Source organism: Myotis lucifugus, unplaced genomic scaffold, assembly GCF_000147115.1.
Source record: "Myotis lucifugus unplaced genomic scaffold, Myoluc2.0 scaffold_98, whole genome shotgun sequence".
NCBI lineage: Eukaryota > Metazoa > Chordata > Mammalia > Chiroptera > Vespertilionidae > Myotis > Myotis lucifugus.
In genome coordinates, this window is record NW_005871146.1 from 1,781,923 (window position 1) to 1,808,293 (window position 26,371).

General features: G+C 42.5%; 1 protein-coding gene across 2 annotated transcripts in view; it reads left to right on the plus strand.

Annotated features, from left to right (window-relative positions):
• SPATA13 (spermatogenesis associated 13) overlaps positions 1 to 26,371 on the plus strand; it is a 150,944-nt gene that overhangs the window by 46,748 nt on the left and 77,825 nt on the right. For both annotated transcript variants that reach the window (XM_006092113.3, XM_023756703.1), the window contains exon 2: positions 18,958 to 20,608. In XM_006092113.3, coding sequence (XP_006092175.1) covers positions 19,127 to 20,608 — 1,482 coding nt within the window. In that variant the 5' untranslated portion in view covers positions 18,958 to 19,126. The remainder of the gene's footprint in view (positions 1 to 18,957; positions 20,609 to 26,371) is intronic.

Here is a 26,371-nt window from a genome sequence, read left to right on the forward strand (position 1 = left end):
GGAACTTTAAACTTCCTGCTTTCAATAACCTGCTACCTCAGCCTTTCCCCAAGGTGTGAACTGGTTCTCCTGAGCCACTAGGAGAGGTGGCTGCAGTGGGTTAAGAGCTCAGGGGTCTAGCCAGATTGCCTGTGTGATCTTTCTCCTGTGTGATCTTAGGGCCCAACCTCAGATTTTGCATCTGTGAAATGGGTGTAATAATTGAGGGTGGTTATGAGTGCTGAGAATACTGGGTATATAGACTCTCTCTCTATAGATATACCTCTTATTGATTGTACTGTCAGAAGTAATTCAGAGGAAAAGTTTGAGTAGCACTGTCTGATGAGGAGATCTTGAAGAGCTTTCAGCTGTGAAGTGACAAGCCTTGTTCTTATTGGCTGCCAACTTTTTTGAGAGTGGAATTTCTTTGTCAGCAAGCTGGAGAAAGGTGGGGCTCAGATTGCTGTTTAAAATCAAGGACCTAGTGGCCTCCCAGAATAGTGAGAGAACCGGGAGGAAGCAACTTTATACCAGTGTCTACCTGGAATGGGGTTCAGTTCCCAAACATGTGTTCCATATTCCCTTTGGTTACATGATGCACAGTGGTTCCAATTTGATTGTTCTCCTGTGGAATAAAACACAGAATATAGCACCTGCCCAAGAAAGACTGGTGTTAAAAGCCTAATTCCATCATCTCCCAGTGCTGCAGGTTCCAGGGAGGCAGTATCAATAGAGCCCAGTTCTTAGATGTCTGGATGGCCATCTCACTGACTTTTCTCAATGAGCTGCTTCATGTCTATCAGCCAGGAAAGGCCTGATTGGGGTGGAGCACATTCCAGATGGATCTGTTGCTGCCAGTAGTGTTAACCCTTCAGGCCAGAGGGCCCGCAGACTTTCTCAGTTTGTGAGCCCTGGTGCCTCAGTAAGTCTCTTATGAGCCTCTAAGCCAAAAGAAATACCTAATTAGATATTTTATTTATTAAGTAGTTTTTTAAAAATAGGTCTTTAAAAAAATAATTTTATTGATTTCAGAGAGGAAGGGAGAAGGATAGAGGGATAGAAACATCACTGATGAGAGAGTATCCTTGATCGGCTGTCTCCTACATGCCCCCTACTAGGGATTGAGCCCACAACCCGGGTATGTACCCTGACCGGGAATCAAACCATGACCTCCTGGTTCATAGGTTGACACTCAATCACTGAGCTGCACTGGCCGGCTTTATTAAGTAGTTTTAACGAACTGTCTGAAAAGGGATTTTTCTAATTGCAGAGAAAAGGAAGAAAGTTGAGAAAAGCTTTGCTTCTTCAGAAATCAGTGTGCCCAGTTTAATTTGTTCCAAGTGGAAGTCTCAAGAGATGACTATTCACTCCATTGAAGAATGGATATAGTTGTTTTTTTAACTGAAAGTTTTACAAAATTATGTAGAAAACACAACATTCCTGGAAAATAGGAATCTCTATGCACGTTTTTATTGTCTCTGACATGATTGTGATGTCCTGTAGAACAGGCCCTGTCCAGCGTCGTTTCCTGGGCCCGTGGCAGTTCTGGTAAGCTCAGCACATGGGCAGGGATCCGTTTTAACAGTGACACGGTGAGAAATGGCGCTGCCAACTTAGATAGTTAAACTCTACTTAGGATCAAGAGGATTGTAGGAATTCAGCTTGAAAACACCATGTGATCACAATAATATCAACAGTGAGTGTTGTAAAGGACCCATTCATTCCTGTTTCTCAAGCCCAGTTATACTTTTGCTGTCTCAAGTGGACAGAGGTATAAGACTTCATTTAATTTTTAATTTTAAAAGGTCAGTGTTTTAGTCATACTTACAGTGTGGGGTGAGGGAATTGAAGATGAAAAGATATTTCTTGCCAAAGTTATTTGATAAAGTGAAAAGAGGCTGCTTGTCATGAGGGGCCCACATCAGCTCCATGCTCTTGGAGCTCCAGGAGCTGACCTGAATGACAGGTATGCAGCTCCACCCTGCTTGGCTCTTCCCTTTCGGGTCCCTCTTCCAGACTGCTGTGCCTAAGAGGTGCTTTTCAGGCCTTTGCACCATCCTGTCCCCTCTAGTGCTAATCACTTTCCAAAGTGGCAGGATAACCTCGGATCTGTGTCTCAAGCCAGACCTCGTTTTCCATCTCCAGGCCCAGCGTAATCCATTGCTGCCTCCGGGACATGATGTAAAGTCAGTATATTTAAATTAGAACTCCTCACCTTCCTTCTCTATCTGCTCCCCTCTGGGCTTCGGTAGTTCATCCCAGTTTGACCCAACCTGTCACCTAGAGTCACACCCATCTCTTTTGTCTTCCTCATCGTCCCTCTCCCTCATCCCACACATCCAGTTGGTCACCAGGCCCATGTTGGCTGTATCTCCCATCACCTCTCCGCATCTCATAGCCACCTCGCGAATCCCGGCCACCATGGTCTGGTTCTGGCAGTTGAGGGTTGTGGCGGCCTCGTAATTGCCTCTGCTGCCTCTAGTGTTGCTGCCTTTGGGCACTCTGACCCTTAGGAAAAACCTTATAACCATGGCTTATAAGGTCCGAGCCTCTCCCTGCCCACTGTCCTCCAGCCAGGTCTCTACCCCAGGCTCTTAGTACCCCCACCTTTCATTATTTTTCAGGTCATAGTGCTAATGTCACTTCCCGAAAAAGGCCTACTGAGGTATCATAACAATACAGACTTCATTACAATTTCTTCTTTAATTATATATCTTTTCCCCCTTGGCTAAAGGTCTGTGATGGCTGAGATCATGTCTGCAGTTCATCATTCTATTCCTAGGCTCTACCCCAACACCAGTCAAGCAGGAGGAACTGAGGAAACATTTGTTGAATGAATGAATGAACAAATGATGCCTCATATGAGGTTCTTTCTTGTTAAAAGATGAAGTTTTGAAACAAGAAACAAGCCACAGGAACTTCATTTCAATCAATGAATGTTTCTTTCTAATTTACATTTATTCAAATGATGACAGTTTGATGTGACTGTTCTTACCTGCACATGGCCCTCTCTGCTTATGTAACCAGAGGCAACTGAGGCAGTGATTATTGACAAACCATCAACCTTGCGTCAGAACAGTTAATTTAGGAGGACCTATTGGGACCTATAGAGTTGATTGATATATCATCATAGTTTTGAAATTATAATTAGAAAAGAATTGAACTAGCAAACTTTGGCAGTTTTTTTGGGGGGGGGGTGTGAAGCAGGGTTGTTTTTTAAATGATTTTTGAATGCAATTAAATTGGTCACTTTGGAGCACACTGTTGAACAGCTACTTTGCCGTATCTTGAAAAAACATGAAAGGTGAGCTTTGTTTGCTGGAGGGGCAGGCTTAGACTCACAGCCCTGCCACTCCTGTCCCTGAGCCCTGAAATCCCTGCCATTGGGAACACAGCAAACAGCAGTCAAACAATGCATGGCTTTGCCTTATCTCTACAGTATTCAGGACGTGCTGGGACCAAGAAATGGGAGGATGATGGCCCAGAGGCAGAAGTGACCTGCATAATGAACACTGTGGGGGGTGAGAGGGCAAGCGGAAGGCTGAGGGCAGCTCAGGAGGATGAGAGGAAAGAAAGGAAGGTTAGAGGATGCCAGAGCTCAAGGCATCTATTTCCAAATACTGCGGAGGGTCTTTGTCATACCGGAAAGGGGAAAATGCTCTTCTTCCTCTGCTACCATAGGAACCCCTAAGCCAAAGAAATCAGGTTCATCTTATTAACTACTATTATCAGTTTAGTTTTTGATCATTACTTACTATTAGTAACATTCATTTGCATTATGGATTAAGTAGCATTGGGCAAATAACATGAGAATCTTACAGGACAATGTGTTTCACATTCTGAACAATTGACTTTTAGAGAACTACTTGTCAAAATTTTGAGACCTCTGTTATTTATAGCTCACAGGATTGAAAAGAGTCCTAGGGCATATATTACCCATATTCATAGAGAAAAAATAGAGCTGAAGAAAAATGAAATAATGGCATTTAATATAGTATATTTAGTTTCAGAGGCCATATTCCCTCCCATCCAAATGCAGACATTCCTTTGCTGGTCCCTCACCCTGCAGACTGTGCAGAGTCTCCATCCAGCAGTGACCCTTGAACTGTCAGGATGGCTCTAGGGAGGGAATGTGCTTCCACCTGCTAGTCACACAGCCGTGACCTGTGCACGTGGGCACCTTCTGCACCCTCTCAGGCTGCATGGGACGTGTGGCTTTTGCATAAGTCCAAATGCATATCTAATAAGCTTAAATCCATTAAATTTCCAATCGAGTATTTCACTTATTTTTGATCTAGAAATTGTGATGTAAAATTTCATTTTCTATTAACCCGTAACCATAAAGTTTACACTTTACAAAGAAAGTGTCATGCTGTGAGCATAATTAATATTTCAATGAGAATATTGTTTATAGTACATTTGCTTCTTATAACCACCCTTTGAAATACTCTCAAAGAAGTGTTAGGATCACCTTGAGAAATCTGAGGTCAAGGATGGGGTGTGACTGGTCCAGGTTTCCACAGCTAGTAAAAGGCAAAGTAAGACCCAGGCCCAGGAGTTCTGAGCCTCAGCTGACATCCTTTCTCCTTCACCGAACCCGCCTTAAGCTGTCACTCTGAGGCTTGGCCTTACTAAGAGGGACGCTCTCCTAGTCTTGTCTGGTCATCGTGGGTTCTTGGCAGCTGCTCTCTCAGGAAGCAAATCTGTTTCTTTTCTTAATTGCCTGGGGACTCGCCTTTTATAGGCTGTTGCCTCATAGGAGGGGTCCCCTGGCTCATCTTGCCCTTACTCTTTGCAACAGCATGGATGGATCTGGAGAACATTGTGCTAATTGAATAAGCCAGTCAGAGAAAGGTAAGTACCATATGATTTTACTCATATGTGGAATCTAGTGAACAAAATAAAGTAACAAACAAAATAGAAACAGACTCATAAGTAGAGAACAGACTGACAGCTGTCAGAGGGAAGGGGAGTTGTAGGACTGGTGAGAAGGTGAAGGGATTAAGCAAAAACCAAACAAACAAAAGACTCATAGATATAGACAACAGTATGGTGATTACCAGAGGGAAAGGAGGATGGGGGAAGGTAGAAGAATGAATAGGAGGGATAAATGATGATGCAAGGAGACTTGACTTGGGGTGGTGAACACACGTACAATATACAGATGAATAAATGTACAATTATAGAATTGTACATTTGAAACCTATATAGTTTTATTAACCAATTCCACCCCAATATATTCAATTAAAAAATTGGGTCATTGTGTTATTGAGTTTGAGAGTTCTTGATATATTCTGGATGCAAAAAATAAACTTTTTTTTAGTTTCAAGATATTAAAGTCTTTGTTCTGTTTTTGTTTTTTTTTTCCTCTATAGCAGTAGGTGATTTTTTGTTGTTAAGAGAGAGAGGAAGGGAGAGGGAAGAGAGAGAGAAACGTCCTGGATTGGTTGCCTTCTGCAGGCCCGCTACTAGGGATCGAACCAGCAACCCTTCCAGGCACAGGATGACATCCAACCAACTGAGCCACACTGGCCAAGGCAGTTTTTATTATTGTGTAGTTTTTTTGTATTTTTTTTCTACCACATAAACTAAACTGGCTTTGAACTTTTCACAAAAAACAGAATATAGTATTTCTTTCATTTCAGGCCACACCAAATGTCTGAAACATTATTATGCTATGTGTCGAAGGAGCCATGTTGGTAGGATTACTGCCAGGGTATTCCTGAGTTGGATGCTCCTGTCACGTTCTGCTAAGCATTGGAACCTTCTGGCTTCTGAGAGCCAGAACCATGTCAGGTGAATGATGTGTCCAAATTCTGGCCAGGTCTCCTCAGTGGAGGCACCATGCTGGAGGTTTGGATGAGGTTGATGGGCTGTGAGCCACAGGTTAACAGTGACAGGTGTGACTGGGAAGAAAGTCAGAGGGAAATGGGAGGGAAGGAAAATGCCCCTGGGGGCATTTGGACAGGTGAAGTGTCTGAGGGATAAAGCTTGTCGCTTCCTTGCCTGCCCCCCTGGAAGGCAGTGGATTGATACAGTAGATCATGACAGTCCCCACTAGTGGCTGTGTCCATAGAATGGGTATTATTGATTTCTGCTGCAATGAGGCCCTTTGCGCAGCACCCAGAACTGGGCCCTTCCCCATAGCAGGTCCCCTAAACGAATAAGCCAAGTGATGATGGAGGGGGTCATGTGATCTCATGGAAGCTTCTGGCCACAAATCTTTGTGTGTAGAAAGAATGGTAAAAAGAGAAAACTCCAGCTCTAGCCAGTTTGACTCAGTGGATAGAGCATCAGCCTATGGACTAAAGGGTCCCAGGTTCGATTCATGTCAAGGGCACATATCTTGGTTGCAGGCTTGATCCCTGGCCCTGGTCGGGTGCGTGCAGGAGGCAGCCAATCGATGTGTCTCTCTCACATAGATGTTTTTCTCTCTCTGTCTCTTCCTCTCCCTTCCACTGTCTCTAAAAATCAATGGAAAATATCCTCAGATGAGGATTAACAACAAAAAAGGAAAACTCCAAAGAAGTTGCTGAGGAGCCTCCTGAGTTGCTAGTGAGCCCCCCCTCTTTTTAAAAAAAAATATGTTATTGATTTTTTTACACAGAGGAAGGGAGAGGGATAGAGAGTTAGAAACATCGATGAGAGAGAAACATCAATCAGCTGCCTCCTGCACACCTCCCACTGGGGATGTGCCCGCAACCAAGGTACATGCCCTTGACTGGAATCGAACCTGGGACCTTTCAGTCTGCAGGCCTATGCTCTATCCACTGAGCCAAACCGGTTAGGGTGTGAGCCCCTTTTTGAAGGACAAATTAATGCAGAGAAATAGGCACCTACAGCAAAAGCCTGAGAAACAGGCAACGTTATTCTCCACTCTAAATTTCCCTCACCAGGATTCTGCTCCCCTGCCCTCTTTCAGGTTTCCTTCGTCGTTGCGCCAGCTTGCTTTCCTGAGCCATGGGAGAGTGTGAGAATGCGGCTTCCTAATGCGCAGCAGGAAGTTTTCTTTATGTTTCATGTCCCCTGAGGATGGCTCATCATAATGGCCTGTTCCTCTAACAAAGTGGCCACACATCAGCCCCTGCCAGCCTGCCAGCAGTCCCCAGGGCAGAGGTATGAGGTAGGGGACCTCGGCTCAGGAACAACAGCTCAGTCTCCACTGGCTTTGTTCATTGGTGGCGTCATCCCACATTGCTATCCACTGTCTCCTAAAGGGGTGGCTGTGCCAAGAGGCGTGAAGGGCTGACAGGAAACAATATCCAAATGTCAGTTCAATTAGAAGACAATTTAAATCAGACAATATAAGGCATTTCAGCAACCGCTTAATGTGAACCACTTTTGAGGTTGTGGGATACCTAATTGAGCAGAACAGGGGAAATGCATTTTCTGGACCTCTGTTTAGCAATGGCAGAATGGGCTGCTATGACATTCCCTAAATTCAGACCTAATTGGTTCCTGGATAGAAAGTGTGCCAAAAGTTGATCTTGTTTTCTCAAAATGCAGTGTTATGAATTGGGGTTATATGCTTAGAAACAAATTTTATGCAAAGAAAACAAAACAAACTTGAGCAGTAAAATCGATGCAGAGAAATACAACACAAATATATACTCTTCTAGACAGTTTACATGTTTAATCAAAAGCTGGATACACAAGCCACACAGATCCTTTGCTGGGTTTTTCTGTGCAGCCCGCACCGCGTGTCTTACTTAGACCCTGAGCCCAATAATGTATAGCGCCCGATCCTGCTAAATCTGCCTCTAGCAAGCAGAAACATTGTTTTTGCTCCAGTGACCTTCAAAGTGCCTTTAAGATTAGGGCCATCCATCTGGAAAACTTTCTTTGCTCTGAATGGTAAGTGCAGGGGAGGCACAGTTTCTGTGGTAACATCATATTTGGCATCGGCTGCAGGCATTAGGTAGTCGCCCTAACCGCGAACTTTGGTGGTTACTGCACAATCTTATTTACCATGAGAAACATGGTGGGCAGGGAATGAGGACTAGCTGTCTTCAGACTTTTCATTGGCAGTGACTCCCCAAGTGTTCCAAGGCTCTTTCTACCCCAGTGGTTAAATTGGAGTGGAGAAGGGGAAGTTCAGAGGCTGGAATTTTGTTGAGCCTTGGGGTAATGGCAGGCAAGTACAGTGTAGAGAATCATGCTGTTGCTCAGACCCAGACCTACCCTGGCATGTCTTGCTAGACCTGCCTGATCCCCAGCTTTGGTCTAAGGCCTGCCTTTGCAAATCCTCATTTTTCTCTACCTACACTGCCTCATATATTGGCAAGGCAAACTTCCATCCCATTGGGAAACCCCGTCCTCATCCACAGGAATGTGGCTTAGCCTAGTAACCCACATAGGGCAAGCCAAGACAATCATATACTTGTATAAAATTTACACCTTTCCCAAAGATGCAGTGATTCAGTCTCATCCACAGTTAAGTTTTTATGTATACTTTCAATTTGCAAACACGGAACTTAAGTGATTAGCTATTTAAATGAAGCCAGAGCTACTGGCTCTTTTGAAGTATCCTCCCCATCCTTAAACCAAAGTGAACCCGAGGATACCAGATCCGGGCTTGAGAAGCCTCCCCCTTTGACTGATACGCGCACATTGGGATTGAAAAAGAGAGGGAGAGGGTTGTGTATTAAGGACTAGGGGGGTGGGGAAAGGAACTTCAACCTTAGAACTAAAACCCACAGTTGAATTGTAGGGGCATTTTCCTATGGACATGTTATAAATTATGGTTAAGTTCAATGGTAGCTATACTACCAGTTAAAGATAGTTTGATGGACAGGGTCTATAGGGAAATGGATTGCCTATACACAACCCTTTAGAATACAACCTGTTCATAAAATGTGGGGTATTAGAATTTCCAGTTTCTGGTCAGAGTCTTGATTTCAACACATTCTAGGGAAGGTACTGGAGTGAATAATAGAAGCAAAGTACCTAACAGGAAGCAAATGGACAGAATAAAATAGGCAGTTTCAGCAAATTAGAAAGACTTAGCACCATGGTGCTTTGTTTTTATTAATCCCCAAACTATAATTTACTCAAAATGAAATTTTATATAATTGCAATAAAGTACTATTGGCAAATATTTTTACTATTACTACTCATCTGTCTTTTAGCTAGACATCTGTAATTTTTTTTTCACAGCCATCTTGACTTAATGAGAGCAGGTTAATGTTTGGTGTGAAATGAAGACCCTTATCCTTAACCCAAATCTGAATGCATTTAACCTTAATTTCCTGGATAAAGTGATTTATAAAGAACGTTAGTAGCTTAATTTATATACAAATTAACTTTTATTTTACATGTGATAAAGTTAAAATAGTTCCTTTGGACTAAGAGTAGGGAAAATATTTTTAATGATCTCTTTTTAAAGTATTTTTTATTTTTCAATTATAGTTGACATACAATATTATATTAGTTTCAGGTGTACAGCCCAGTTATTAGACATTACATAATTTACTAAGTGATCAACCCCAATAAATTTACTACCCATCTGACACCATACATAGTTATTACAATATTATTGACTGTATTCCCTTTGCTGTACTTTACATCTCCATGACTATTCTGTAACTACGAATTTGTACTTCTTAATTCCTTCACCTCTTTCACCCAGTCCTACCCCTCCCCCGCACACCTATTTGGCAACCATCAAAATGTTTTCTGTATCTAAGAGTCTGTTTGCTTGTTTAATTTTTTAGATTCCACATATAAGTGAAATCATCTGGCATTTGTCTTTCTCTATCTGACTTTTTGTTGCAGATGGCAAGATTTCATTTTTTTAATATGTTTTATTGAATTTTAGACAGAGAGGAAAGGAGATGGAGAGAGAGAAACATTGGTCATTTGCCTCCTGCACACACTCTGGGGTGGGGGTGGGGGTTTGAACCTACAACTTGGGCATGTGCCCTGACTGGGAATCAAACCAGTGACCTTTCGGAGCATAGGATGATATTCAACCAACTGAGCCACAACAGCCAAAGTAAGATTTTATTCTTTTTTATAGCTGAGTCATATTCCATCAAATATATGTACCACTTCTTTATCCATTCATTTGTTGATGGACACTTAGGTTGCTTCCATATCTTGGCTATTGTGAATAATGCTGCAGTAAACATGCATGCATATGTCTGTTTTGGGTTTCTTCAGATAAATACCCAGAAGTGGAATTACTGGGTCCTCCTTCTTTGTCTCATCTTATATAGCCTTTGTTTTATTTTATTACTATTATTTTTATCTCCCTAATAGCCTTTGTTCTAAAATGCGTTTTGTCTAGTATAAGTATTGCTACCCCAGCTTTTTGTTTGTTTCCATTTTATTTCTTTTTGGTTAGTCCTCACATGAGTATATTTTTTCAATTGCTTTTCAGAGAGAATGGAAAGGAAGGAGGAAGGGAGGGGGAGAGAGACAGTAGAGAGAGAGAGAAACATTCATGTGAGAGAGACACATCAATTGGTTGTCTCCTGAATGTGCCCTGACCGGGGCCAGGGATTGAACCTGCAACCCAGGTACATGCCCTTGATTGGGAATCGAACCCTCGACCCTTCGGTGTGTGGATCAATGCTTTAACTGCTGGGCAACTCTGCCCAGGACTGTTTGTTTCCATTTTCATGAAATATTTTCCATCCTTTTACTTTCAGTCTGTGTGTGTTTTTAGATCTGAAGTGAGTCTCTTGTAGACAGCATATATATGGGTCTTGTTTTGTTATCCATTCAGCCTTCATATGTCTTTTGAATGGAGCACTTAATCCATTTGCATTTAAAGTAATTGTTGATATATAAGTATTTATTGCCATTTTATTACTCATATTTTTTATCTTTTTTTCCTCCTTCTTCTTAAAGAAGACCCTTTAACATTTCTTGTAATACTGGTTTGGTGTGATAAACTCCTATAGCTTTTTCTTGTTGGGAAGCTTTTATGGGAACTCCCTTGTAGATAACTGCTTTTCTCTTGTTGCTTTTAAGATTCTCTCTTTGTCTTTAACCTTTGGAATTTTAATTATCACGTGTCTTAGTGTGGGTTTTTTGGGGGTTCATCTCATTTGGGACTCTCAATGCTTCCTGGATTTGTGTGTCTATTTTCTTCACCAGGTTAGGGAAGTTTTCTGTCATTATTATTATTTTAAAATATTTTTATTGATTTCAGAGAGGAGGAGAGGGAGAGAGAGAGATGTAAACATCAATGATGAGAGAAAATCATTGATTGGCTGCCTCCTGCATGTCCCACACTGAGGATTAAGCCTGCTACCCAGGCATGTGCCTGGATTCGAACCATGACTTCCTGGTCGAACCATGACTATAGGTCGATACTCAGTCACTGAGCCAGTCAGGCCTGTCATTATTTGTCAGATAGGTTTTCAATTCCTTCCTCTCTTTCTTCTCCTTTTGGTACCCCATGATATGAATGTTGGTACGCTTGAAGTTGTCTCAGAGGCTTCTTATAGCTTCCTCATTTTTTTTGGTTTCTTTTTCTTTTTGCTGTTTTGATTGGGTATTTTCTGCTTTCTTATCTTCCAAATTGCTGATCCTCTGCTTCATCTAGTATACTGTTGATTCTCTGTAATGTATTCTTCATTTCAGTTAACGTATTCTTCATTTTTGACTGGTTCTTTTTTATGTTTTCTATATCTGTTTTTATACTTCCTATCTCTTTGTTGAAGTTTTCACTAAGTTCATCTACTCTTCCCCTAAGTTCATTGAGTATCCTTAAAACCAGTGTTTTGAATTCTGTATCAGTTAGATTGATTGTCTCCACTTTGCTTAGTTCTTTTTCTGGAGTTTTGCCCAGTTCTTTCATTTGGGACATGTTTCTTTGTTTCCTAATTTTGGCTGCTTCTCTGTGTTTGTTTCTGTGTATTAAGTAGAGTTGCTACGCCTCCCAGGCTTGGTATAACGAATTTATGTAATACGGTCCAGTGGCACAGCCTCCCCATTCACTCTAGCTGGGCACTCCTGTTGCATCCCCTGAAACAGTGGTTCTCAACCTGTGGGTTGTGACCCCTTTGGGGGTCGAACGACCCTTTCACAGGGGTCACCTAAGACCATCGGAAAACACATATTTTCGATGGTCTTAGGAACCGAGACACCGCTCCTCTATCCGTCTCCAGGTGGGTCCGCCCACATGCAGATACGCCCACATACGAGTACCCGGCGCATTAAAGGGTCGCGGCATTAGGCAGGTTGAGAACCACTGCCCTATAATGTGCAAGAGTAGGAAAAATATTAAGTTATGGCTTGCATTAATATTTCCAAGATATATTTTAGAGAAGAAATATTTTATATTTTAATGGGAATATATAATTTTATTGAAGAAAATCACATTCCTAATAATCACAGGTACATTAGGAAACTCTTTAAACATTTTTTATTCAAATATTGCTGATTAACATTGAGACAAATGAATCAAAATTTATCTTAATACCTACATTTGAACATTAATATTAACCATATTTTAAGTATGTTATGAAACATTTATTTATAGTATTCTTAATTGTCATATTAACTTTACTCAGATATAATCTGTGAAATCTAATCACTTAAATTACTAACCTTTTGTAGATAAATTGATTACCTATTAAAATGAAATATCTGCATTGATAGTTAAAAAGTGATCACTTGGTGTAACTATTAACATGTTGGTATTTACTCTCTTATGTTATTAAATTTTCTTTTTCACTGAATGTATAAAAAAGCATTTACGAAATTAGACACAACTATTATAATAATGGAATACAAACATTCATTAAGCTGAGCTTTTTTCCACAGGAAACTGTCCTGCTAACAATATTATCATTAAAATTTTTTTTTATCAGTACCCTCAAAGAATAGATAGAACACTGTTTTATGATTGAAAATGATAAATTTCAGTAGTTTTTAGAAACCACTGTGAAACTAACTCATGGCACTTCCATGGTTTTCAGGGTTTTCTCTATACTTTATTTTTCTTCTTCCTAATAGCATCATTTTAAGGCAGTGGCTGGGGATACTGCTAAATATCTACAATGCGTAGGATAGCCCTCACAACTAAGAATTATCTGGTCCCAAATGTAGGGACACAGCTAGTTATGCCAAAGAAATAGTGTTATCTTCATCTGATCAGCATTGACTGCTGACAACAGAGTTAAAGATTTGCTTTCTGCTTTGAAAGAACCTTTTTAGAGTTCAGTGGAGAAAACAGACAGAAAATCCAGAATTACAGAGCAGTATGGTAAGTACTAAAATAAATGCATGAGGTGCTGTGAGCCCATGCAGAAGGGGCATCTGGATTGGATAGGAAGGAAAGAGTTCTTCTAGGGAAAAGTTTATTTGAATTAATGAAAGTTAGGCAAAGCACATATTTACCAGTCAGAAAAAGAGAAACTTCTCTAGGTATTTCAAACAAAGAGAATTATTACACAGCTGAGAAACAAAAGAGAAGACAGTGAGGCTCAGATGAGCAATAGCAGGAAGATGCTGCCACCCCTAGCCTGGAGGGATAAAGGGAAGAGGTGGTGTTACTTGAGCCGGACACTGTGCCACCTGGAAGGAGGAGCTGCCAGCAGGAGCTGGAGCCAAATAAGAGCCTCAGAGCTGCTGGAAAGGCCCCTGCAGCAGCCCACACAGAGAGAAATACCCTGGCATCTCCCACCAGTGCTGCTCACTGGCCAACCTGGCCAGAAGCCACTTGTTACAGGAGCCTGGGGATTGTGGTTCCCTACACTACAAAGAGACAAAAATGGCTGGAGAAAAACTCCGGGAGCAAACAAGAAAATATCCCAGAGCATAGTTGTATGAGAAAGGCTCACTGTATTGTGTGCTAGGCTTAGGTGATTTGACATCTCAACATCTCCAAGGGTAGTTGATAACACTAGATGAAGTGACACCACTCCACTTGCAGTTTGGGAAGTTCACTGTGGCTGGATTGGAGGTGAATCAGACCAGAGGACAGGAGACTTGTCAGGAGGTTAATGTAGTCATCAGGTGAAGGTCCTAAAGGCTGGAATTAAGGTGGAGGCAGCCCACACTGAGCCAGGATCTCTTACACTTGGTGACTAGTAAGGTAGGGAAAGGAAGTCTAGGCCACCAACAGGTTTTAGCCAGTAGGTGGCACTGCTGTGTCACAATCTGGTCCCTCTGATTCCCAGCCCACTGTGCTTTCACCAACAGTAGGCTGACCCACTGGGCCCCACTATCCTAATCTTTACAATTAGTGATCACATGCTCCTTAGCTCTATAGTGCTGTGATTCAAGGATCTGTACTTTCACTCCTCTAGCATTTCAGATTTCAATCCTTTAGCACTTCAGATTTCATCCTTTAGCATTAGATTTCAATGTTTGTTTTTCAGTGTTGTAGTTTCTATAATTTACAACAAAAACCTTCTTGTTTGTACATTTAACTTGATATATATTCCTGAATTTCAAATTCAAGTACAAGTTCTTATTTAACAAGTACTGGTCATAGTTGTTTTCAGAGAATTCTCATTATGACTAAAATGTTCTATTCTAAAGTTCATACACCCCAGAACCTAGCTTGTAGACAATGGATTTCACAATATTCCCATCTAAAAGTCTTTCTTGTAGTTCTGTTCATAAATATCTCTGGCAGAGTTTCCACAATTTACAAGCCTTGCTACAAAACCACTGACTGAATTGCAATCCTTGTTAATAGAGGTCAAAGTGTTAGTTCTAAATAATGCAACTTGGTGTTACTTGGAAATTCCAGGAAAAGCTTTCTTCCGTGATTTTCAGTTTCATTCCAAGTAGCACACAACAATCACATTGTTCAGCTACATGAACGAAATAGTAAGGCAATGATTTTTTGAAAAGTATGTTGCCCCAATTAGAAACTGATTTTCTGCATGTATTTTACTGGATCTCCATCCTAAAACTTAAGTTTTACTTAGACTTCTTAGTGTTGTAAAAATCTAAACATCTTCACATTGGAAAAATAATAGTGGTATATAGTAATGAATCGTTACCTTGGTACAGATATTGAGAAGGCAGGAGAACTTGATACAATTTCACATCAAGATAATCTATACTAATAAAAGAGAAAGATGCAAATTGACTTACCTTTGCGATGCCCACCAGCCAATCAGGAGTGGGTATGCAAATTAACCCAACAAAGATGGAGGGTTAATTTGCATACACAGGCACCAAGCGGCCGGGGCCGGGGCAGGACACACATTCCGCACCGCCCCAGCCACTCCAGGCCTCTGGGCAGTGTGGAAAGGTGCAAAGGTGGCTCCGGCCAGAGCGAAGGCGGTGCTGGCAGCCAGGGGAAGGAAGGCCCATTCTTGCATGAATCTTCGTGCATCGGGCCTCTAGTTTTAAATAAGTGTGCAAAGTAGATCGTTTTTTATTCCTTAAGAGTTCACAGTCTTGTTCTGAAGGCAGCCATATAGACCTGTCATTGTAATATGTTTGGGTAAAGCAACTTGGGGAGACATCTGTAACCCACAGAGTAAGGGATTAATTTATTTGAGTGGAATCAGGAAGGAATTCCTAAAGAAGGTGACACCTGCAGACAGTCTTAAAGTGTTAGACTAATGGTGTGTAGGCTTAGCCTGTTTTCACCTTTATTTCTACTACTATATTACATCAAGCCATCCTTCCAACTATATTATTTTACTTAATGTGGGGTGGCCAGTCATCCCAGTTTGCTAAGAACTTCCCCAGTTTCAGCCATGAGAGTCTCACATCATGGAAAATATCTCACTGCTGGGCTAATTGGGATAGCTGGCCACCCAAATATACTGCCTCCCAATCATACCTATATTCCTTACTCTTCTTTGCTCATACCAGTTTCCTATCTGGAATGGACCATCACCTTGTCATTGCCTTGAATTCATCACAGGGCCCGCACAGATCTTTGTGCCCAATAGAGGCTTGTGAATTGATTAGTTGGCTGATATATACATAAATGTTGGCACTTCTTTTATAGATGACACTGAAGTACAGATTCCTGAAATGACTTTACTTAAGATTCATGTGACAATACTGAGTTTAGAACCTAGGCCTGGCTTCATGTCTTTCATAGAACATGCTCAAACTACCCAACATTTTATCAAGCACTTTCCTATACCCCTTGAGCCCTTAGGATCAGTTTAACACAGTTTCATCCTGGGTTATAAAAGGTCTCCTAGTGCCCTCTAGTTGTGTTAGTAATCTGTTTTTGTCCAGCCAGATTACACAATAAGGGCTCCTGCCTGTTTTTCTTTATCCAGTACAAATCATAAGAAGACCATTATTACTCCACTAGAGGCCTGGTGCACGAAATTCGTGCATGGGGGGCGGGGGTCCCTCAGCCTGGCCTGTACCCTCTTGCAATCTGGGACCCGCTCGGGGGATGTCCAACTGCTGGTTTAGGCCTGATCCCTGTGGGGCAGTCGGACCTCCCTCTCGCAATCCAGGACCGCTGGCTCCTAACTGCTTGCCTACCTGCCTGATCGCCCCTAACCACTCTGCCTGCCTGATTTCCCTTAACTGCTTACCTTCCTGCTTGACTGCCCCTAACCACTCTTCCTGCCTGCCTGATTGCCCCTAACTGCCTCTGCCTTGGCCCCTGCTGCCACAGCTTCGTCCAGAATGACGTCTGGAAGGTTGTTCACCTGTCCAGTCTAATTAGCATATTATGCTTTTATTATTATAGATAATATGTTGCCTGTCAGTACCTGGGATTGGACTTGACTCTGTATAGACTGACTTCATTATTTCAAGAATCTAAAAAGCTGAAACAAACACAATCCCCAGTTCCTCCCAGAGTTCGTACATATAGGTGGACAGAAGATGCTAAGTGTTGGATTCATTTTGCAACTGGTTATATGTCACATCCAGCCTCAGTGCTGGGGTGATTCAAGACTTAGCTTATGTGGCTCATAAATTTGTAACCTACAGCTCTTCAGGCCCCCAATTGCTCCTTTAGAACATTAAACTGCAGAGAGCATGTGGTAGCCCCATCAGCTTCTGATTAATAGAATTGGGTGAGTGAACATCAGAAAGGCTCCAGGGGTTGAAGTCTCTGTATTGTACCTGGTCTCAGATGGAATCAGCCCTCTAGCTATGGCTGGCCATGAGCATCATTTTTAACTGGGCATGACAAAGGGGCAAATAAATATGAACCCATCTGAGAATTTGAAAAGAAGCCGAGCAGGCCTCTTCGCATGAAGTCAGATTTTCTTCTGCACTCAGAAAGGCTAAGTTAAATCTCAAGGTCTTTATACAACTTTCTCGTCTTCTCTTTTGCTTTTTTTAAAAAATATATTTTTATTGATTTCAGAGAGGAAGGGAGAGGGAGAGAGAGAAACATCAATGATGAGAATCATTGACTGGCTGCCCCCTGCATGCCCCACACTGGGGATCAAGCCGGCAACCCAAGCATGTGCTCTTAACCGGAATTGAATCTAGGACCCTTCAGTCGCAGGCTGATGCTCTATCCACTGAGCCAAACCAGCTAGGGCTTTTGCTTTTAATTTTACCTTTGGAGTCATAAGGACTGGTGCCATAAGGACGGGGTTTGACTTAAATCAGGGTTATGTCATGAGGCACTGAACTTGGAGTCAGACACCTGCATTGCCTGTCCCACCTCTGCCTTTCCGTGTGTTCATGAGTTTGAAGCAAAGGGGAAAAGCATAGGCTTTGGAGGGGCAGCTGCAGGGTCCCTTGACAGATTACCTAGTCTGCCAAGCATCCATATGATTATCTATGAAATGAAAATCATTCTATTTACCTCTTAGGTTTGCATGAGTACTCTGTAGCGTGTTGTTTCTAAAGCATTGGTACAAGGGCCTGATATATAGTAAGTACTTAATAAATGGTAGCCTTTTAGGGTTATTATCATGATCCTTCATTCATTCACCAGTCATTAATTGAGAACAGGGGGACTGTACCATTTAAGCTGGCTTTTGAAGGCTGTGGAGGACTTGGCTTGATGGAAAGAGTTAAGGAAAGCAGGCTTTTCACTTGGGGCTGGGGGCGGGGGAGGAGGGGAGACCACATGGACACAGGTGTGTGCTGGGCTTCAGGACATGTGCAAGAAGGAAGACGGTGCAGTATTTAATTTGAATTTTTGTTTCTGAATTTCTAGTACTTCAGTATTCCTGTCTCTCTCCATTCCTCAGCCAGTTAGAATACTGTTGACAGAAGCCCCTCACTGTGATTTCCTTCACAAAGTTGAACTAATGCAACCTCACTTGGTCCCTCCCACTCATGTCCCTGTAGCATTTTGTAGCTCTCTCATTAGAGTTTTGGGGTATTCTGTAGACAGTAAGCAGCTGAGAGCATCTTGCACTAGTTCTTGTACATACTAAGCACTCAGTCTGCCCATTAGCTGTTTTATACTTAAGTTGACATTTCACTGTGACACATATTGAAATCGTTGCATTTTAAATTATTAATTGAAGCCAAAATTTTTTTATTTTTAAAATATATTTTTATTGATTTCAGAGAGTAAGGGAGAGGGAGAGAGAGATAGAAAGTTCAATGATGAGAAACATTGATCGGCTGCCTCCTGCACACCCTCCACTGGGGATTGAGCCAGCAACCCCTGGAATGTGCCCTGACCCCGAATCGAACCATGACCTCCTGGTTCATAGGTCGAGGCTCAACCACTGACCCATACTGGCCTGGCCAAAATTTCTTCTTTTTTAGGTAAAGAGAAGACTGTCTTGAATGATGCCTTGGCTTTTTTCAAAACTTTTATTTAAACAAGTTTCAATAAATTCAGGAGTTTACCATTATATTGAATGCACAACCCATAATTATCTTTTTTTAAAGGAATGTATATTTGCATTTTCCCCTTAATTTGTGAAATGAATTAGAAAAAAAGTAAAATTTGAACTTAATGTATAACTTTTTGTTTGATCAGCTCATTTATGGGGCATGCCTTTTTTTTGTCTATTAGCAGTTATTAAACAAAATAACTAGCCCCTGTTTTAAAGACTTTTCCGTGGGGGCAATGGCTAAATCCTGCTTTGTTTTCTGCTGCAGGCAGTGGCCACAACTGAGGAGGAAGGAGCCTGATGTGCAAAGCAGGTGTGAAAGCCAGGCGGGCAGCAGCCTCAGAGATGAAGGTCTGCACCTGGGACCAGTGGACACAGGTGCGCACGTGGGGTTGAGCCGTGCCGCCCCGTGGCCACGGGCTTCCGGCTCCGAGAACATGACCACAGCCCAGAACGGCCACGGGCGAGTTGCTGCGATCCCCTGTTCAGTCTCGGATCCCACAGACCCCGGCACGGTGACCTACCCAGCCTGTCAGAACGGAGGATGCGGCGGCGGAGACGCAGAAGCCCAGGACTCCAGGCCGGGCCCCGCCAAGTTCGTGCGCCTCTTCTCCGTGAGCAGGAAGAGGACGGGCGCCCACCCCGAGCGGCCCCGCTCCGTGGTGCTGATGGGGCACTCCTCCACCTGGAACGCCCTGGCCTCCTTCGGGAAGATGGGGTCCTTTAAAAAACTGAAGTCCTCCGTCTTCCAAGGAATTCAAAACCGAGAGGGCTCCGATGCAGCCAAGGAGGAGGCCTCGGAGCCTGATGCGGGCCCTGCCCTCCCCAACGGGGCGGCCGTGGCCATCCCCGCGGGCGGGCCCCCCCAGCCTGGGCCCGTGTCCGACGGCTCGGACCCCGAGGAGGCGGACGACGCCTTCCAGAGGAGCACGCACCGCTCCCGCAGCCTGCGCCGCGCCTACGGCTGGCCGCATCAGCCTCCGGGACGCGGAGCCGGAGCCGCCGGGCCCGCCCGAGTCCCCGGGCCCACCGGAGCCCCCGTGTGCGCCATCCTCGTGAAGGACTCGGAGATCAACAGCGTCGCCTACCGGAGAAGCAAGAGCACCGACAACCTGAGCTTCCTGAGGAAGAGCTCCTTCAAGAGGAAGTCCGCCTCCAACCTGGCCGACCTCAGGACGGCGCCCGACCGGCCGGCGCCCCGACGGACGCTGAGCAGCTGCTCTGCCGACTCGGAGAAGCTCGGCGGGTCCGAGCGGAGGACGAAACGCTGGAAGAGCCCCATCAGGGCCAAGGACTTCGACCGGGTCCTCAGGCTGGTGAGCAGCGCCACGGACGCGGCCTGGAAGCGAGAGCGTCCCAAGGGCGAGGCGCCCGGCCCCGGCGACGCCGCCCCGCGTCCCGGGCCCCGCAGCCGCCTGCACGACGACTACTCGCGCCGGGCGTCCAGCGGCGCGGAGCCGGAGAGCAGGAGGGCCGGCCCGGGCCCGGACTTCAGCCCAGCAGGCCCGCGGGGGCCCCACGTGGACGTGGAGACCGCGGTGTTTCCTCTCGAGGCCCAGAGCGGCGGTCCTTGCACCGGCAGCGCGTTGCCAAGCCCGCCTGCCCAGGAAGCAGCGCGCAAAGACTCCCTTGAGCCAAAACCTGGCAGCCAGTTTACATGGGAACCCGAGCAGCCTACACCCCTAAGGCCCACCGCCCCCAAGCCCCCTAGCCCCCAGAGCCCATCAGGGAAGGACCCCAACAACCTCAGCGCGCTGTCCCTGAGCTCAGTGGACAGTAACGAAAGGGGTGAAGGTCCTGTGCCCTTCCCGGATTTGGTGCCAGCCACGTGTGACAACGGCAGTGAGGACAGCGGGTCCAGAAGCCACCCTCAGCTGAGCCTCAGCGAGGCTTCGGGTCCAGAAGAAAAGGAGGAGGAGGTAAGGGCAGGGCAGAGGCAGGACGGGTGCTTGGGACAGCGCCCCCTTCGTCCTCGCTGGAGGTTGCCCAGGTGCACACGTGCTTTCCTTGGTGTTTACTCTTTTTCTTTAACTTAACCACAGGAGCAGGCGGACTCTGCTGATTGTCCTACCATTACAGTTATTCTTGTCAACCTGCTGCTTACCACATTCAGCGGTCATCTTTATCTCTTTTGAAATGAATGACTAATGTAGGAAATTTCTTCGGATGGCACTTACCACACCATATATTCAAAAGATACTTATTGAGAACCAACTATGTGCTAGATTGGGGGTGGGGGTGGGGTAGTTGAAAAAGACCTGTCTTCCATTCCAAGCAGCTAATAGGGGCTCTCAAAGTTTTTATTTTTGATACATTTGTTATTACCCACATACTTCTCTTTATATTTTAAATGGTTTCTGTATCCTTTTCAACTGAGTGCATATAAATGAGATTCTTTGTGTTAAGAGACCATTACGTGTTCTAAGTCTGTTTTACTTCCTGGGAATGAATTAGAAATGTGCAGTTTGATACCTGTCAAGCCCTGAGCAGTGCTGGTTCAAAGCAACTTTTATGATGGTTATTGAACTTATTTTTAGAGGAGAACATAAGCATCTCATGAATTGAATCAGCTAATAACTGTCAAGGCTACAAAAGCAATGTTCTTTTCATATCCTGTCAAGCCAGACAACTTACCTCACTGTATAATTTTCACTTTATAAATGCATTCGGTAATATTACCTTACAGAGCTGAAAGATGAGCAAATGCATTCATGTGTATATATTGCAAATTATTCTTCACATATATTTCTAGACTGTTTTACAGGTGTAAATTGGTGCTTGCCATAGAAAATAATCCCCTAGCAACTATTTCTTCCCCCGATCCCTAAAGAGGAACTCAGTTTTGGATTAATGCTGCTGATAAATGATTATGCTACATCTTTTGGAAGCTGGAGAGCTTTTGGAGTGCCCATTTAAAAAAAATCTTTATTGTTGAAAGTATCACATATGTCCCTCCTCTTTTATCCCCCCATTGATCCCCTCCAGCCCGTCCCTGCCCCCCCGCCCCAGGCCTTCACCACCCTATTGTCTGTGTCCGTGGGTTATACAATATGCATGCAAGGTCTTTGGTTGATTCGCTCCCATCTACCCACCCTCCCTCACCTTCTCTCTGAGATTCCACACTCTCTTCCATGCTTCCATGTTCTTGGATCCACTCCGTTCATTAGTTTATTTTGTTCATTAGATTCCACATACGAGTGAGATCATGTGGTACTTGTCTTTGACTGCCTCATTTCACTTAGCATGATACTCTCCAGGTCCCTCCATGCTGTCTCTAAGGGTAAGAGATCCTTCTTTTTTACTGCTGTATAGTACTCCATGGTATAAATGTACCACAGCTTTTTTATCCATTCATCAACTAATGGGCACTTGGGCTGTTTCCAGATCTTAGCTATTGTAAATTGTGTTGCTATGAACATAGGGGTGCATACATTCTTTCTGATTGGTGCTTCGGGTTTCGTAGGATATATTCCTAGAAGTGGGATCACTGGGTCAAATGGCAGTTCCATATTTAATTTTTTGAGGAAACTCCATACTGTTTTCCATAATGGCTGCATCAGTCTGCATTCCCACCAGCAGTGCACTAGGGCTCCCTTTTCTCTACATCCTCACTAGCACTTATCATTTGTTGATGGTAGCCATTCTGACAGGTGTGAGGTGGTACCTCGTTGTTTTAATGGTTTATTTTGCTTTCTTGTGCAGAAGCTTTTTATTTTGATGTATGGACAGTCCATTTTTTACCTTTGCTTTACAGAGAGACTTAGAAAGCAAAGCCTATTGCAGATGACTTTCAGATATACCAGTAAGTCAGCCTGAAGGAACCCTGGGCAGCCAGAGCAGTGAGTTGGCATCACTTTGTGGACCTAGGTTTATATGAGACCTCAGGGCCAGTATGTCTTCCAGAAGTCTTCTATATGAGCACCATTTGTTCATTTGCAGATTTCCAAAGAAGCCTTGTGAAACAGTTGTGAGGACACAGGACTCGCTGCCAGCTTTGGGAAGGCATTCTAGTGCTGCTAGCTCTGCTTTATGTAATTGGCCAAGACCTGAACCAGTCAGGGCTTCACTCCTTCCTGGTTGATGAGATGAAGCACAATTCCTTCCACCAAACACCCTGAACTGTCACACTGAGGGTTTGGGACTATCCTTCCCACCCCCCTACTTCCCATACGTAAAATAATTTGCATAGGTCTAGAGGGTTTTTATGTTAAGGTGGAGATTTTATTTTTTGTTTAACAAAATTAGTAAATAATCATTAAAATATTTTATTCCTGAGTGCATATTAAGTGAATATATGCAAGGGTTAGTTTCTTTAAAAAAATTAATTTGGGAGGGAGAGAAACATTAATTTGTTGTTCCACTTATTTATCTATTCATTGGTTGATTCTTGTATGTGCCCTGACCAAGGATCGAACCCACAACCTTGGTGTATCGGAGCAATACTCTAACCAACTGAGTTACCCGGCCAGGGCCATGCAAGGGTTAATTTCTAACTTAGTTACTTCCCCAGTGATTTGATCAGGTATATTTGTTATTCTTAATTATATATGATTTAATTTCTACCCACAAGGGACCACCAAATATAGAAAGCAGATAGGCACAAGTTATTAAAATTCCATATATATTGATAGATAACTCTATAAATTTGTCTTAAGATAGTCATCACATTTTTAAGTTGTATTTATATCCTCAAAATTCTTATGTAGCACATCAAGCTTCCTCTTGTACTTTTAATGTAAATGTCAAAAAGAGAAAAATATAATGATAATTTTGCCCAATTTTTATTTTATGTATTGGTGATCTTTAGTTTTACTTGAAGGGAAGTGCTTGTAAAATATAACCTAAAACTTTCTCTTATTCATTTATTTATTTATTATTTATTTTTGCTTAAACAACAGAAATTTATTTTGTTACAATTTTGGAAGCTAGAAGACCCAGACTTTCTCTTTTATTTTGACATTTAGAAACAAAATACAAACAAAATGGAACAAATAAAAACAAAAAACACCTTGCAAAATGCAAGAATTCCAACCTTCATGGGTTAAAAGCAGTTTTTATTTACCTTGTATAGCATTACACAACATTAAATTTCAGTCTATTATATCTTAATGTATAGTGTTTTTTTTAATGTATTGATAGTATAGTTCTGTTTTCATGTGCAAAGATCGTTTAAGCTGTGGCAATTATTGAGTACAAAAAGGTTGGAATCTGCATATTATATTTAATATATAATGTATTTTCAATAAGTGAGATTAATTTTTTATTTAAAATCATTTCTTTGTAACTAGCCACTCTAAAAGTGACAAAATATTTTTTTAAACCCTAAGCTATTTAACACGATTTTATGTTACTATAAAAAGGATTTGGGAAATGTCAGGCTTCATTTATAAAGCACTGTAGAAACATCACTTCCTTAATGTTATACTTCTGCCACCTAGTGGTAAACTTTGTTGTGAGAACAAAGATCAATTGAAGGAATTCCTAAAATTGTTATTTGATTTAAACATGCAGTGTAGCATTTATACTTGTACATAGTGCTCCCTAAACATTATAAAGGTACAGGCACAGGAATTTAGTGTTATTGCTGGTTTTCCTACCAAGTCACGCAATAATGCCTTTGGCTGAATTGTGTCACGGGTAACGGGGTCCTGTCCTTAGTTATGCAGTATAGATTCAGTAATTCGTGATAGTGTTGAACTATGCCATAGATAGTGATTTCAACCTTTTTCATCTCATGACACACATAAACTAATAACTAAAATTTGGCGGCACACCACAAAAAATATTATATTTTGCTGATCTGACAAAAATATAGGTGTATTTTTGATTCATTCACACCAAAGAGCTATTATTGTATTGGCTGTTGTCATTTTTTTTATTTGACTAAAAATAGGTGTTGACTAAATAGGTGTTGCATGGTTTAAAACTTCTTGCAGGACACTGGTTTGCTGCCATAAATAGGTGTTGCATGGTTTAAAACTTCTTGCAGGACACTGGTTTGCTGCCATAGATGAAGCCCTTTTAAATGATGAGAATCCACTGTAACTCCTTCATAGGGAGCTTTAGTCTTTTGGTAAATGTTTCTAGTTTGGTAGGGATCTTGGTTCTGCCATTCAAAAGATACCTAGCATTGGGCAAACTGTTGAACTTCTGTTGGCCGAAATCTGTTCAAGGATAGAATGTGGAATAGCTTTATCTGCCTTGGAGGTTTGTCACAACTAAGAAAATTAGGCATGTTAAACACTTAGCCTCGTGTTTAACACTGGCTGTCACTCTGTGATGATTACATCAGTTTAGATGATTTTTCCGTCTTAGGTTGACCTGACTTCTTAAGATATGGGCCAGTTAAGGCCAGTTTTTTCCAAAACTGGTTTTTAAATGCCACTGTGTAATATAGCCTTAGGGGGGATTGTGAAGTTCTTGAATTAGTTTGACTTCACATTAATTTCTTTTAAATGCCTGAGAGATAGGTTTTACCATAACCCAGTCTTTGTATTATTTTAATAATGCACCAAACTAAATTTGTTAAGCACCTGCCAGGTATGAAACAGGCATAGTTCTATAAGGAAGAGTAGTTGATGTTGTCAAGGAAATTATAGATGAGCTAAGATGTGTCTAAATCACAGTAGAACTATGCAGAATGGATTAAATACCCCAAAAGAGGTAAAACCATAATGCTCTAGGATTTCGGAAGAGTTGTAGTTTTCACTCATGTACCAAGTCAAGGAAGGCTTAATAAAGGTGATCAACTCTGATTTGAAGGTGAGATTTTTGCAGGTAGTTATGGAGGGAAAGGTGGGACATTTCAGTAGTCAGATGTACAGAGATTTTGTGTGATTTGAGAGAACAAGAAATAACATAATTTGGTTTGGTGTAGGGAAATCATGCAAGTTAGGATGAAATTATCCAGATGATGGGCACTCTGAAATGCCAGAGTTAAAGAATCTATACATTACTTGGTAACTGCTGAGGAATCAAGGATGTTTTTGACCAGAGAAGAGCCCGGCTCAGAACTGTGTTTTGGAGAAATTAATCCACCATGGGAACGCTATCAGGAATGTATTGCCAATAAGAACTCAGAGGTAATAAGGCTCTGAAATAGAATATATAAGGAAGGAACAGGAGTAAATGAAACAACACATAATAAATAGTAATGTACCTTGTTCATTTATTACCTGGCTACTATATGCCAGACATACGGACAAGAAAAAGTTGTGTGTTTATTTTTCTTTGTTTTTATTTTTTAATACTCACTCAAGGATATTTTTCCATTGGTTTTTAGAGAGAGTAGAAGAGAGGGAAAGACAGAAAGAAATATCAATGTGAGAGAAACGCATTGATTGGTTGCCTCCTGCACATGCCTCAACCAGGGCCGGGGCCTGGGAGGAGCCTGCAACCGAGGTACATGCCCTTGACCAGAACCGAACCTGGGATCCTTCTGTCTGCAGGCTGATGCTCTATCCACTTAGCCAAACCGGTGAGGGCAAGAAAGAGTTTTGTGTGTGTGTGTGTGTGTGTGTGTGTGTGTGTGTGTGTGTTTAAAGCTATTCTTATTTTCTTAGGTTCATAGTCTAATTGTTAGATTGGAATGTATAGAGATAATTATGATACAGTGTGATGAGTTTCTAATGAGGAATGTAAGAAGAAGCATGGGAGCTCCAAGGATAGGATTATTAACTCTG